This window comes from Cupressus sempervirens, chromosome 2, assembly GCF_028749045.1.
Source record: "Cupressus sempervirens isolate cs-2001-9-10 chromosome 2, ASM2874904v1, whole genome shotgun sequence".
NCBI classification, from domain to species: Eukaryota; Viridiplantae; Streptophyta; class Pinopsida; order Cupressales; family Cupressaceae; genus Cupressus; species Cupressus sempervirens.
Genome location: NC_143119.1, coordinates 396174780 through 396190928, shown reverse-complemented (window position 1 = coordinate 396190928; position 16149 = coordinate 396174780). Strand labels below are relative to the sequence as shown.

The 16149-nt window shown below is 36.1% G+C and overlaps 1 protein-coding gene across 4 annotated transcripts in view; it reads right to left on the bottom strand.

The window, feature by feature from the left end:
• Positions 1–8296: 8296 nt before the first annotated feature.
• LOC149572805 (bHLH transcription factor RHL1-like) overlaps positions 8297–16149 on the bottom strand; it is a 60665-nt gene continuing 52812 nt past the window's right edge. For all 4 annotated transcript variants that reach the window (XM_089813882.1, XM_089813884.1, XM_089813885.1 and 1 more), the window contains exon 8: positions 8297–8908. In XM_089813882.1, the coding sequence (XP_089670008.1) occupies positions 8900–8908 (9 nt within the window). In that variant the 3' untranslated portion in view covers positions 8297–8899. The remainder of the gene's footprint in view (positions 8909–16149) is intronic.

The window sequence follows — 16149 nt, the reverse complement described above, 5'->3', positions numbered from 1 at the left end:
GTGTAGATAAGGAATCGACTACACCTCTTCCTCTAGGTACAGAAATTGAACAAGTCCAAGAAGAACATCAAGAAGAGCCACAACAAGTGTTCACCAAGGAAGTGTTACAAGAAGGACAGGAAAGTGAACAACCACAGCAAACTTCTCGTGACATAGAGGTAAGGACTGTGGACTCCACAAAAATAGAGACTCCTAGTGTGGATCCCTCACAGAAGGAGAAGACTCTAGAAAGGAGTGATAAGGGGAAAGGCATTGCAAAAAAAACTCCTTCATCCTCTAAAAGAAAATCCATGATGCAACATATTCCAAGGTGACTTAGAAAAGAAGTGATAAGAAACAAGAAGCAATAGTTCACCATTGAAGAGGAGGATATAATGGAATTGATAGAAGTTCTGAGGAAGCATGATTCACCTTTAAAGGATGCAAGAGCATTAGCCTTCATCATTAGTGATCAGAGCCAGGATTTGTTTGCTCATGTAGCTATCCCTCCTCTAGAATCAAATGTTGAAGAACTAACTTCTAGGGATTATCAAATCTAGGAGGTTATGCTGGGGAAGCCAACTTTGGAAACTACAAAGCTAATGGTAACAACAGGGATGAAGGAGGTGTTCAGAAGCTTGGAACAAGATGGGGCAGAATTGATAACACTTCGGCGGCAGAACGAGATCCTTAAGGGATATTTGAGCAAAGTTGGTGTCCCACCCTTTGGATCCCATTAACCCTGAAGAAACTCTAAATGCAACAATTCAAAGAAGGGATAGGGGAATAATGCAATTGGACCCATTTTTGAATGCCTATCAAAAATGGTGGGAAAGTTTTGAAGAAAAAGGCGTTTTGATTATCCAAGGAAATCTTAAATTATTACACATCATGAAGGATAATGCGGACAAGTTAGGAGCAATTTTGAATCAAGATTTTGGTTTAATGGATGAAGTGCATACTTGGAGAAAAGACTTGCAAGCATTACAAGCAATTAAAGGCCCGAGGTATCAGATGCTCATGGATGTATATACAGTTGAGGAGTTGGATAAACTAGATGACTGGATAGAGAAAATTGTGGATGGTAATAAAGTAATGGAAACATTACATGCAGAGATCCACAGGCTCAAAGACAAAGCCCAAGAGCAGATTTTGGAAGCCAAGAAACATTATAGCGATGTATGTTTAGACATTTTTGAAGATGATGCACAGGAGAAACTAATTCCGGTAGAGGTAGTAGTTGAGAGATTTTGAAGGACTTTTGAAGAAGTTGTCAATGATGATGATATCAAGCAGGCATTCTGGATGGAAGAGGCACTATTGGAGCTTGATGGGAAACTCGAGGATTTTGCATAAACCCATATAGAAGTGGATAACTACTAGCAGAAAGTAAAAGATAAATATGAAGCCTCAGATTTTCCATATGGAGTTCAGGTCACTGAGATAATAGAGAAATTCAAGTGCAAATATCCAGACATAGCTTTGGGATAAAGGGGAACAAAACCCAAATGCCAAAATTTCAACTTTGACACTTCGTAAAATTTTGCATTTTTTGGTCTATGAGGTGCGCCAGGTGCGATGGTGCGCCAGTGCATTTTTTCCAACATTATTTTGGAAGATTTTGAAGAAGTCAAAGGTGCACCGACAGTGATGAAGGTACACTCTAATACCACTTGATGGGGTCAAGCCAGATAACAGAATGGACACAACAGGAAAGGGGAAAACTTTATTAACTATGTAAATATGCTAATACATTCAATACAGAGAAAATAGACTTCGAAAAATGCCCTAAGGGCTTACAATAGCATAAATCTGGAGATAATTTCTTCTCCCAGTACCTCCTCTCAAACTCCACTCCGAACTGCCTTTTACAATGCCAAAAATGTTCTTAAATAGACCCTGAAGGGTTAAGGATTAGGAATACATTCTAGAAAGTGCTAGTTGGCATCCACCGACCAAATAGAATGCTCCAGAAGTCGCATTAGAAGTCGGCACAAAATTAGAAGAATCCAAAAATGGTAACCAAACTTTCGAGAGGCATACCTTTTGAACCATAGCTCCGATTGACGAACCATTTACATTTTCAAAAAGCTCTCGAAGCGCTCTATAGCCCTATGGACTAGCTACGTTTGCCCCCATTTTTTGGCCCTTTTCGAGGTCATTTAATGCCCCTAACTTGACTTTGAAGCATTCTTAGGAGGTCTCCAAAAATCGAAAAACTACGATAACTTTCAAACCGTGGGGCTTTTTGACCTAGTTCTTTTTCTGAAATGCTCTAAATTACAATTACATTCATCCGGCCAATTTACACCCTCTAATTCACCAAAATTATGGCTCAATTACATACTCCTATTTTTTCGGTATTTACTCGTATCCCAAGATGCTCAAATACTCTATCCTAGAACACTGATAGTGGAATTGTGAGAGTTGGAACCTTTATTTGACCCAAATGGGTATCCAAAAATGAAAACACATGAAACAGAAACTAAGTCTAAGTACATTTTTTTGGGTGACACAGGATTGCCCTTATACCTCTGGATGCTCCTGCATCAGATAATTAACTATCAATTCCAAAATTAGAGCTTTCCATGCATCGAAAATGCATTCTGACGGCAGTTTAACTTTGACAGATGCCTAGTAAAGATGGGGCTTCTATTTTTGGCACTTTGAGACACTCCTACATTAACTGAAGGCTCTCTTCTTCTTATTTTCTCATATTTTATTTGTTTTATGACATGTAAAGGCTCATGCATCCAATTAATGATATAAAAATGGATGGAGTCCTATTAAGCACCAATTAAAGAGTCAGTTTGTACATAATTAATTTGTTTTATTAATTTAGAAGCATATGATTGCAAGAAGATATCTCTCACTCTCAACACAAATTTAGGAGATGGTTTCTTATCAATACGAAATTGTAATGTCTAATCAAGGCCGCCGTTATTTTACAATAATATATGCTTTTGGTGCTTGCATTTGGAGTGTAGTGATTCTTGCCTAAGTGTGTTATGTTTTGTGAATGGATGTTCATGGAATGTAATTGAGCCAAAAGTTTATTGCATTATTTTTTGTTGTGTGATCTTTTGATTATGGTGTTTGCTAACGTTTTTACAAATTTCGCTGACGTATCTAGTTCGAGAAGAGATCACCCATTTTGTTCTTTCATAGCCTTTTATCTCACATGAGCACACTTTCTATGGCCTTGTGATTTGAAGAAAAGTGAAACATCTTACGGTTGTTAAAATTCCCATCGATGATTGCATCAGTGGAATTAAGGAAGTGTTGCTCCTACTTTCATTGGTTACCTACCAATTTCTTCGAAGGCTTAACTCGCGGATGCGTTGTTTCTGTAGCTTATGTCCGTTAAGATTTTACTTTCATGTTATTTGCTTAAACTTCTTGCCACTCTATCTTTATTATTTGCTTTACTAACCCCTCAGTTAAACTAGGAATTCATATAGTTGCATTGTTAGATTGCATTCATCATAGAATAGAAAATACAAAAATATAGTTCTTTTTTGGTGTCCTTTATTCTTTTGAAGCAACGAACAGATTTTACATCTTATCTGAAGTTATCAGAACTAGAAAAGGGCTTCCTCGTGAACACTCACATTTATCTTCAACTGAGCAGATTCCAGTAGGTCACAAGATCACCTTGAACTTTGGATTTGATCCCAAATTAATTTTCAAGAGAGGAGTTCAAAAGGATTCCTATTGTTAAGCATAGTGCAAAACAACAGCTCAACAATTAGTTTAAGAAAGATGAATGTAACCTGAACTGATTAAATGATTCATGTATATTGGTATAAGTAAATGCTCTGCTAAAAAGAGCATTAGACCTAGTGAAACATTTTAAGAAGTTCATCATTAACCACATTGTAGAAAGATTGGCTAATCTGGATGCTGATGGAGAAATGATAGAAAGCATAAGCTAAGAGATATAGATTTTTTAAGGGCTTGGCAGAATTATGGTACACACTTGATAGCAATTTACTTAATAAAGGTAGGATAATTTGAAAGATAGTATAAGAGAGCATAAGAATAAACAGGAATATCAAACTAGTGGATATAGAAGTTAAACCAACATTTTGGCTTAACATTTTGTTGATTTTATCTAGTAAGAAAATTAATAAAACAAGCTAACATCTATCAAATTAATTTAATTAGTAATAGGCCTAACCCCAGAGGGTAGAAAGTAGCAGTAATAGGTGGTTAACTGGATACAGATAGATATTTATATTTAGCATCTATGAGATATGCTATGAAATCTTATATTAATCTTAAAACAGCACAAATGAATGCAAGAAGTTAATATAAAAGATTGGGGAATATCTCAAGACAAGAGATAATTGTCAAAGACAAGCAATACAAGTGCTTTAAGTGTGTCAAGACTTAAAACACGTATTCTAATTAATAGTGACTCCAATGTCTTCTAAATTCAAGGTAATTGATAAACGAGGGCATATGCTAATCATGGTAATTCTTGGCACATCACAGCACAAAATAATTCTATCTCTCTCTACCTATACTACTAGTATTACTGCAAAGTGCATATCATAGGACTTAGTAATCTTAAGGCAAAGTGAATACCTTTTCAACCTGAACTAATAGAAAGATCATCTATGTGCGAAAATAAACATAGGAAATCAAAATAGGTCAAGTTTAAAGCTTGAGAATGTGGCAAAACACGTAGACTATGATGGCGAAATTGAGAGGCTTATAGAAGGCCTCTAAAATATAAACTAAAACATAAAGCTTACCAAGGGGACACCTAGTTCTTTTTAGTGTCCCGCTTGGTAAAGCGTTACGTTTTAGTTTAGGCTTTATCTAATACCCTTATAGAAAGACTCTAGATAGAAAGATAATGTTGACTAATAAATGCTTACGTATGGGTATAAACATTTTCAAAAAACTACCTCCTTTAAACTGTAAGGTGACTTTCCCACATGTGAAGGCATGTGGGAAGGCCTTTTCCAAAATAGCCACAATAAACGATCATTTAAGGGTGTAGGAATGGTAGGTAGTTTAAGGATTGGTAGGTTGGGGTTCTATGGAAAGGGTTGTCCTCAAAACTAGAGGGGTGATCATTAAGGATTTTTAGAAATATTTGAAGTTGAAAAGTCTTATGAAGGTGTCATCGTAAAAAATAGAAGGGGTGATCACTAAGAATTTTTAGGAATATTTGAAGTTGAATAGTCCTGTGAATTTTATAATATAATTCAGTTTAAAAATGTCAGCTCCTAAATTTAAGCTAATGGTCCTACAAATTCTATATTGAAGATTAAGTTAAAAAAATTAATTTATGGTGTAATAAAATTTATGACACTACTTATTTTATTTTCATGTGAAACTGGTGCCCTCTTTTGTAAAGATTATTGTGATTTTAAATCTTAAGCCAAAGAATTCTGTTATGGCTCTTATGTGCATTATGTTATAGTATCAGGTAATAGTCTATGAGAACTCTTGGCTCGCAGGACTAGTTTTTTTGGGCCGCTTTCGATGTATGGATCTGGAACTAGTAGCTTTTTGAACTAAATATAACTATGTTTCCCTATTATCCAGTTGGGGCTTGTCTATATCATTGCTGATATTCAAGTTTGATTTTCATTAATAGATGGCAACTTTTGATATGGACTATTGTAAGGTTCCAATCCTTATAATAACTTTCGTACGAATGTTTATGGTGATACTTCATTTCATTTGTAGAAAATTTCTAAATGAGTAGAGCATCAGCCATTTCTACAATGAGGAGTATCACTTAAATTTAGTTATCCCAAGTTATAATCTATGTTTTCTAGGATGGTATTCTTTCTCAATCTCTGAAAAAGATGCAATTGACAGAGAATAACTAAAAGATGAGCATACTTGTAAACAAAAGTAATTTAAATAGTATGTGTTAGAATGGTGAAGCTTTGATTGGTAATATAGCACCAGTTGAAAAGTAAATATCTGACTAGGTTTTCTTCCATGCACCTATGTATAGACGACGGACTTTGTTTATAGACAGTCTATATGAGTATGTCATGAAGCCTATGGATGTAAAAGATAGACGTCTAGTAGGTAATCTTAGAATCTAATGACAGATATGAATAATGGCAAACAGTAGAAGATCATATAAGGGGCCCTATAAGATCCAAATAGAGTGCCTCTAATACTCTGGCTTAGGGATACCGATAGCTCTTAAAATTATGTACTAAGTATGTGCAAATCGAGTCCTTAGAATGGTTTTGTAACTTGAGGTTCAAAATCATGACCCTGGTCACTATATTGAACCATCACTGAGGCAAGATAAAGGCAAAGATTATATTTAATGGAATAATGAACCAAGCAGAAAGCAGGCACAGTAGCTCATACTTTTGATAAAGATCATGCCAGGAGTATAATACAGGAATGCGATAGAAATTATAAGGTATAATTCTTATAACTTATCCACCATTAGCAACCTCGACATTTTTATGGGGAAATTAAGGTTTGATTTAAAAGGAAGATATAAATTTTGTAAAAGCCAACCAAGGGATGGACTAGCATAAACGCTATGAGAAGCAAAAGGATAGTAATTTGCAGTAATAGAAGGCATATTGAATAAAAAGAATTGCGGTTAAGGTAGATAAAAGTATGAAGGTAACAGAGTATTTTCTTTTCTTTTATCTTTTAGAGTTCTCCATTTGACTTCAGCCTATCATCCATCAAAAAAAATGTTCATTTTTATTCATCAATATACTGAATTTAGTAATAATGCAGCATATCAAAAATATCAATAATATCAATGAAAATCAAAACATGAGTTTAAATAAATAGATAAATAAAGACGATCCAAGTGTAAACAACAAATTATGTCAAAACAGACATTACAACATTTCAATACTGAGAATATGAAAAAACGCAATATCAAGAACCATTTACAAATACATCAAATGGGAAAAAATATGCCATTAAGGACCTTCAACAAATAAATTATGTGAAAAGTAACACTAACATCTCAATAGTGAGAATGTGAATAAATACATTATCAAAGACTATTTACAAAAACATCAAATGGGAAAAAATATACTATCAAGCACTGTTCACAAATATGTTGAATGAGAAAAGATACAATATCAAAGATTTTTTACAGGGTCTTTTGAACATGAATCAAAGATCTATAATACATTTGACAGATCATACATTTATTTCTCCATGACTTGATCAAAAAAGTGAGTTTTACTCATCTAACAAATATGTCCGAGTCAAAATATCAATTATTTGAACAATTAATTCAATTCGAATAATAAAAATAAGTCAGAATCAACATTGACTATATAAAGGTCACAATTAGCTATCATCAATCAAGTCAGAGTCAATATTCACTATACAAAGGTCACAATTAACTATCATCCATCAAGTCATAATCAACATTGACTACACAAGTTGCAATTAACTATCATTAATCAAGTGTTACTAAAACAATATTAACACTTGTGCCTTGGAAAAAATGAAAACAATAATATTATCTAACTAAAAAAATCAAAATTTCTAGTATCCTTGATAAACTTTTAATAAAATGGAATATTACACCAACCATCTTGTTCCCGGCATCATCCAATATATCATAACCAAACAAATATTAAACATTGCCAGCTTCAATTCATCACGAAGAAAGGGTGTTTTAAATACCAATTAAATACCAATTAATACCAATTATAACCATCGTGTTCCGAGCATCATCCAATATATCATAACCAAACAAATATTGATTACCAACTTCAATTCATCCAAAAATGAAAACAATTATATTATCTAACTAAAATAATTTTTTAACATTTCTAGTATCCTTGACAAACTTTTAATAAAATGCAATATTACGCCAACCATCTTGTTCCCCAGCATCATCCAATATATCATAATCAAACAAATATTAAACATTACCAGCTTCAATTCATCACGAAGAAAGGGTGTTTTAAATACCAATTATAACCATTAAATTTACCAGTCTTTGTAAAATATAAATCCTCCTTTAATCATTCGTCATATTTTTGTGTACTAATATTAATCGCTTGATTTTTTATATTATTTTCCAAAAAGGTACAGCAGCGAGGAATTGAACATATGAAATTAAGAGTTTTTCTGGCTTCACGTTCTCTTCACATTGCTTTATTAAACAATTCAAGTCCTAGCTTTTACCCTCAAATGTATTAGTTGATTCGTCTTAAACTAACTTGAGTTAAAAGGAGAATAAAATCATCATAATATCATGAATTTGGAAGAAAATTAGTCCTGATTAATGTCTGTTTGTTTGTCACGTTAGATTGCAATTATTTTTTAATCAATCCCCAAAATATTACAGAAACAAATTTGGCATTCATTTTTAAACCAATTCCCAAAACATGCAAGAAACAAATTTGGCCTTTGAGATGAATGCCACTATTGATCCCATGTTTATCACTTCTTTTTTGTTCATGTGCAATTCATTCCAACTCCCTATATATAGGTAGCAGTTCAAAGTCCAAGAAGGAAAATGCAAGCTAGAATTTGCCACCTCGTGGAGACTTCATTTAATCCCATACAAACCCTACAACAAGACCCACTTATTGTCGATATGTTTAAGCTCTTTCGTATAGTGAATTAATAATATAGGCCCAAATTTTTGAAGGCATAAGAAAAGGCTCACTGCCATTTCACAAACGTGACAATTCCTTGCCAGTATTTTTTTGTTAGATAGGGTCAGAGATCGTGTTATTTACGAGACATAAATATTATCGTTATACCCACCGTATTATTGACAGCTAGGTCTAATTTTTTTTATCAATGTAATGTGAAATGACCATTACAAGCTAAGCTTTGTCAGATGCTTTGAAGTTTGAACACGCATTCTTTCCATGTTAAATGCACCAACTAGAATACTTTCATCTACGAAGTTGCAACGCTCCTGTTGAACTCAACATTAACGAAGCTGCAGAACAACAAAATAGCATACAATCAAGCTAACTCCTTGCAACAGGAATCTGCCAATAATACGGAAAATTTTGAAAACATTAAGAGGGCATAGCAATCTTGCTCAATCAAACTCTATGTTCTACGCAAAGAAAGTACATGCAAAACAAAGTATTGAAGTATTGATCGATCTAAAACCAACCGAAGATGCAACAGTAAATCCATGGCCCGTTTGAATACTTTTATGCCATCAAAACTAGTGTTTCAAAATGAGCTCTTTTTGCTTGTAAAATCAATCATTGTGCATCCTATAGGGAACGCTACAATCCCATTTTGTGCCCTTGGATATAAGTATATCAGATAATCTACATTTACGCAAACATTGTGCAAGGACAATTTTTGATATAGTTAACCTGTAATGAATTTTTAAGAAGTTTTCTAATGATTGCATATTTGGCTTAGGTGGGTTAAAGCTGAAAGGACATAGTTTGTACAATGCAAATATGGTAAAACTTTTTGCTTAATGTAAATGTTTAATTATCATTTAACACAGTTAAATTAAACAAACAAAAATGAAAATTGAAAGGCCCAAATGAAAGATACACTCAGGACTGGCAGGTTGAGAAACAGGAAGCCTGCCACTAGTCCTCCGTGTAACCTTGTGTGTGCGCCACTTGTCCTTCATGCAAATTATACTCTTTCTTGAATCTAGCAAATTAAATACTTATAATTTTACTGCTAGTAAAGTCTGACCATTACTGTCTAGTCATATAAATTCTGTGAGATGTAATATATGACTTCGCACTAATATTCAAGATAATTAAAATATCTAACACTGAGCTTAATTTGAAATCTTTTAAGTTCTAAGATATCAATACAGGGAGAGCTGATGTAGGGATTTTGTTTCACTGTGTCCTACCATTGGTAGCAAGCAACATGTTTACGCTAAAGCGCCATTGGAAAAGAATGGGAGAGTTTCACACCAGGAAGCATAAGGCCAAGTCTCAGTGTCATTTGGGAAGATAGTTTACCTGAGAACTTTGTACTGTTATCTTCTGCTTCATCCATACCATCCTTTTGAAACTTGCAAAGCCATAAATCTTGATTCTTGGTAATGGAACAAGTTTCAAGAGAAACCACGCTGAGGAAAATCTTTAAGACTGCCTAAAGATTTGATGCAGTTGGGAGATAATAAAGAATTATAAATTCATGTTTTGGCATGAAACGATGTTCCATGCCATCTATATAGGTGTATGTAAGGGAAGATTATTAATAGGCACAATATAGGCAGTACAACAATATTAATATGAATATAAAAGTTAGAGTAGAATTGAGCTTGCTTAAGAAAGCACCATTCTTAGCCATAAGCTGCTTTTAGCCTAGTCTTATTTTAGTGGTTAAATGCCTATGCTCACTAAATTTAGCAGGTGAATTCTCTATATGTATCTCCCTAAAGATGTTTCATGCCATCTATATAAGTGTATGTAAGGAAAGATTATTAATAGGCACAACATAGGCAGTACAACAATATTAATATGAATATAAGAGTTAGTGAAGAATTAAGCTTGCTCAAGAAAGCACTATTCTTGGCCATGTGCTTTTTTTAGCCCATTCTTATTTTAGTGGTTAAATGCCTATTCTTAGAGTCCACTAAGTTTAGCTGGTCAATTCTCAATATGTATCTCCCTATTGTGAGTTGATTAATTCATTCAGCATCCAGATATTGCATTCAGTGTATTTTGTTAACCAGACATACCATTCTTGTGTTATTTGTTTACTTGCAGCAAAGAGCATGTGAAAACTTGACTAGCATAGCTCAAATCAGTACGGGCATTATATCCAATTGATCTTCAAGATTCTCACGTGATACTGGCGAAATACTGGGTTTCATATGCTGGTTAAGTATTACTTGTCGAGTTTTTTTGACACTATTTTCATATGCTGATTGATCTTTGCTGTGTATGTTGTTCATACTTTAGTTGACGTGTTTTCTTCTGCCAAGCCTGGTGCAGCAATTGCACTGGGGTATGTCCAGATGTTGGGATGAATTTCAAGGACAAGGAGCTTAAGGGCCTCAATTTGGGACAGCGGGAGGCGGGGCAGGTTGGGTGCTGTATACTGTACATATAGAACTTGAAATGCTAGTAATGAAATGATGCTTCAGCATAAAATGCCAAATCGAAATACCTGAACATAGCAAAATTGCAATATGAACCAAAGCCATTGAACATTCAACATAGTAACATAGTACATAACCAAGGGCCAATAGTAACATTCAAAAATCAAAATTCAAATAGAAATTCAAGTACATGTCCCGGCAGCAGCATGGTTGTGGAATGGTGGTACTTGGGTACTCCAAATACCCTGTGCGGGGACATCCCAGGGATGGGTGCTTTGAGCTTTTTTTAGAGGAAAGGGGGGGTGGGGGGTGAGTCCCCGGGTTTGACTGAGAATTTGTGAATCAATGACTAGCATTATTGCTGGCACTGAAGACAAATCATCTTCAAGGGGCGTGATGATATATATTTTGGGGCAGTGATTAAATCTCTGTGCATTGACAAGCTTTGAATAAGTGTGAATCTCTGATAGGATAAGTCAGAACTGCACAAACACAATAATAGAAGAGAAAACAGCAATAAAGCCAAAAGCGTAGACATTTAGACCAGTGATTTCATCTCACTTAATGTGACTAAAAGCAATTCAAACTAAAGGGCACAAGTCTGTTATAGGCCGCAAACCCTTATATTGTGCAACTCGTATATTGCAAGATGTGAAGATACCTCTATAAAGGCAGAAACTGATTAAAACTAGAAGGCCTGATCTGGAGTTTAGAAAGGTGCAATCTGGTGTTTGAATGCACCAAGTGGATCAATTCTTGCAGGTTGATCTGCATTCATTCATGCCATTGGAAATAGCATATAAGGTTGATGTTTTTCTAAGCAATTGTAACCTACAAGTAGGCATGCGCCTGTATTGTTTTAGGCCTTTGAACCAGAAAAGAACCATGAGTCAAGCTTAGGCATTTTTTCAGGCCAGGCTGCTAGATGCCATATAGAGAAGCACAACTTGAATCCAGCTACAGAGCACCAACCATGGTTATTCATTGGTAAAATGAAGGTGCAAGAACCCACGCAAAACCTACATAAAATAGTGGCATATCAGTGAGTATATCTTTGCATGTAAATTAAGACAAGAAGAGGCATTCAACCTACTTGAAAAAGGTTTGCTCGACTTTTTATGCATATGCACTAAAATCATTAAGTGCCAAAAATAGGAGATCTCAAATTGAATCATGGGGAGTGTTCATGTGTCATGTTTTGTGTAATTCAGCATAGTTTCCTTCTTCTTTTTTTACATTTTTGCACTTATTTTCTTCTGCAGCAATCTACTTCAAGCATGGGTTCAAATCAATTCATCGTAACTTAAACACCCTCTAACCATTACGATTAGAAACTACAAGAACTTGTGCTAAAGAGCAAAGGGTTGTATAAGGTAATAATAGGCATTGAGAAAGAAAATGTTGCCCAGGAAGCTAAAGAAAAGTAGTTTATCAAGTGTGCATTCCCATCTGAATGTGTCTTCTAAACTTCTCTTACATGTAGAGACCTTGAAAACAACCAATGAGGTTTGGCTTGCATCAGAAAAACACTTTTGGAAGGTAAAATGAAGTAAGAGGAAATGAAATGAATGGTCATGAATTGAAGAATGATCTCACCAGTTTGTGTCCCAGTTCTTTTACTTTTTGCCAAATTCAAATCACTAAGTTTGTGTTTGAAAGAATGTACTTCTTGACAAAATTCAAGTCACTCAGGTTGCATTTGAAAGAATGTACTTCTTGACAAAATTCAAATCACCAAGGTTGTATTTGAAAGAATGTGGGATAGAGAAAAAGAATGATCAACCATCTCATTCTAAACTCTCCAAAACTCTCCAAAGTTGGTCTTGAATATCTTTTGTTTGTATCTACCTTTTACTCCACCAAACAGGCTCTTGGAACTGCATGAATGAATGAATGACTGAAGGTATTTTAATGATGTCCACTAGATCAGCCAGCCTATGGGACCCTCTTCATGTTCTTTTCAATGTCAGCCCACCTGTTATGAATCTTCTTTAAGAAGCTCACTGTTTTATGCAGTCTTGTTTCCTAAAAAATTTGGTGTAATTGGCCCTCCTTCAAATTGTCCTCAAACTGCTCCCGGGTATCTTGGTATGCCACACACTCAAAGATGAAGTGTCATTCCGTTTCAACACATCCTTTACTGCAGTAGATGCATTTTCTTTCTTCCGAATCCTCCTTGGGCACCATCCACCTCCCCGTCTCACACCATAAATGATGAGATCCCGTTCGTAACTGTGCCTCTAACAGCCTATATTTACCTTTCATGTCTACACACAGGTAATCTTTAATCTCATGGCACCACGTGGGATTAAACTCTTTCACATAGTGGGCCTTTTTCTTCCCTATTTGTTTTGTCCACATGACTGCTTTAAATTTGTCCAACACGAACCTTTTTATCTGTTCATTGGTGTTAGGGTGTTCCAGTATGTTAATGTCCCACTTAATTAGCCATTTTTTGTTTTGCTTCATCCATGTTTTCTTTCTTCGAGCTAGCTCATCTTCAACCACCAGTTTAAGCCATCATTGCTTGTCCATATTTTCCACCTTGTTTAAATAGCTCAACAGACGTATAACTGCAAAGACTTCCACTAGGAACATCCCTGCTTCAGCCAAGAGGATCTTGTATGGTATGGATGATTTGACTCTAAGTTTAGTAGTGATGAGGTTCTTTTGTATTCTTTCTATTTGCTTCCATTTGTGGTTGGATAGGCTGCTCCCCCAAACCTCGCATCCGTATAACACAACAGGGTGACCAGCAATCCAAAAAGAATCTTTTTGGTTTTCCAATCCCAAAGCTCCGCCTGTCTAAACCTATTTCGCAGCAAAAAGGAAGCCCTCCAAACCCCTTGTATCCGCTTAGCTCTACAAGTTTCCCAATTAAGCTTGTTGTTAAAGTCTATTCCCAAGTATTTATACTCTTCCACTATCTCAAGAGTATTTCCTTCAAATTGGAAGTCAACTTCTTGTTGTTTCTTTCTTAGAGAGAACACCATAACTTTGGCCTTGCTAGTGTTCACTTGCATCCCATCTTTGTGGCAAAAGCTCTCCAAAGTTTTCAAGTGTTCTCTTAGATCCTTAGCTGTTTGTGCAATTAGGATAAGATCATCCGCATAGAGAAGCAACTTCACCACATATCTAACCATTCCTCCAACTTATCAATGTATAAGCCAAATAGGGTAGACGAGAGAGGGCAGCCTTGCTTAACCCCAATATCACCACTAAAACATTCTAACATGCCATCTTTCGTTCTGATTCTAGCTCTAACATTCTTATACAGTCTATGAACGGCTGCTCTTAGCTCATTCGGAATTTTAGTTTCCTCCATCCGTTTCCAAAGTTGTCTCCAAGTACAATGTCAAAAGCTTTTTTGAAATCCACAAAGCAACAAAAAGCCTCTTTGCCTTGGATCTCCCAAACCTTCTCAATAAGGTGCCTATGAGTGATTCAGTGATCAATCATAGAATATTTGGGTCCGAACCTAGCCTACCCTTTTACTCTCTTTTCTTCTTTTTCAGCCCAGCAACTGATTTTGCGCTCTAGCATGCCCCCAAATAATTTGTCAAGGGGATCAACCATAATCGTGTGGCAGTTAGACGGATTGTTGATGTATCCACTCTTGTGTGGAGGTATGACCACATTGGTGATCCAACTTGTCAGAAAGCTGTTTTAATTAACTTTGTTGAAAATATCTAGAATGTGCAGAGCGAGAAGTTCCATGCCCCACTTTAAAATTTCAGCTTGCAGCCCATCAATATCCTTCGCTTTATTACTTGCTAGATTCTTTATTCCTTGCTTAATATCCTCTACCGAGAAAAGTTCAATAGAGGTGCTAATTTTGGGAGGCATATTTCTATCTTGGATTCTCTCATAATGGAGTTTTGCATACTCAAACCATTGGCTGTCCATGATATTGTTTCTCATTTGCTGCTTCTTTTGTTGTAGTTCTTTCCAAAACCTCCTAGGATTGTTGTTCAGCCTGTAGGTGAACAGGAAAGAAACATGTAATAAATTACAAAGTAACAATGCTATATATTGATCAAATGCTTTCTACACATAACAACAATGTTCCATACAACAATGATGATGCAAATACATAAGTGCAAGCCATATTTATAATATCCAATACGATGCTAATGAAATGGTACAACCGTGTCCGCACCAGTAATCACCTAATGACCCGTTTTGTCAGATAACATCATCCCCCCCAAAAAAGAAAATTCGTCTCCTGGCGACTCAAAACTAACAAAATTAGAAGACAACATACAACATAGAAACAACATAGACTAGGGAGGAGGTTGTGTCCCTTAAGTGTTCTGCTATCAACGCAACTCATAAACTTGATCAATGCGGATGCCTAAGTCCTCTTGCGTCTGCGTGTTAACTTCCACTGCCTCTTTCCGGAGAAGTGTTGCCTCTATGGCCTAGGCCCAAGCTGTCTACAATCCTTGTTCAACCACTTGCAATCGTTGTTTAGCCGCTTCCTTATCTCGCAAAAGCATTGCTCGCTCAACTACCCAAGCTGCCTGTTGGTTGACCAATTCAGCTGCCAACTTCTCCTATCGTAGACCTCTCAGCTACAATCCTCTCTACTGCTCTATCCGCCTCTACACACCTATGAGCATAGTAGACGTCTTTATACACCCTTACTATCTCATGTGCAAGCTTCTCCATAGCATTGTTGCATGGTCCCAACTCAAGCTCTGTAGCCCAATCAGCCAACATCTCTGGTGTTTCCACTATTGGCCATCCCCTAGCCTCAAAGCAGGAGCGAAAATGCTCAAGACAAACCACCCGAATATAGGCTCAAATCAAATGTAACTGCTTCCTACGAGTCAAAGCCTAATATCCAATGATTCGTCCTCTCTCCATCACAACCTCCATGGCTCTGATGTATGCCTTGCATCTATCCTCATCCGACCCATAATCCTCTTTTCCCACAATGTCGATATCCCACTCCATATCTATATCCATCTCTACCTCTCTTATGGTAGCCACGTCCACATCCAGTGCCGCCTCCTCATCTTCGAGCGCACCCTCGGAGTGTGGTACTCCCCCCTCCTGTGGCTCTAATATGGCAACTTCTCCTCTGGATACCTCTCCCTACCTTAGGGACTGAATGGAGGAACCGACCTTTGCAAGAA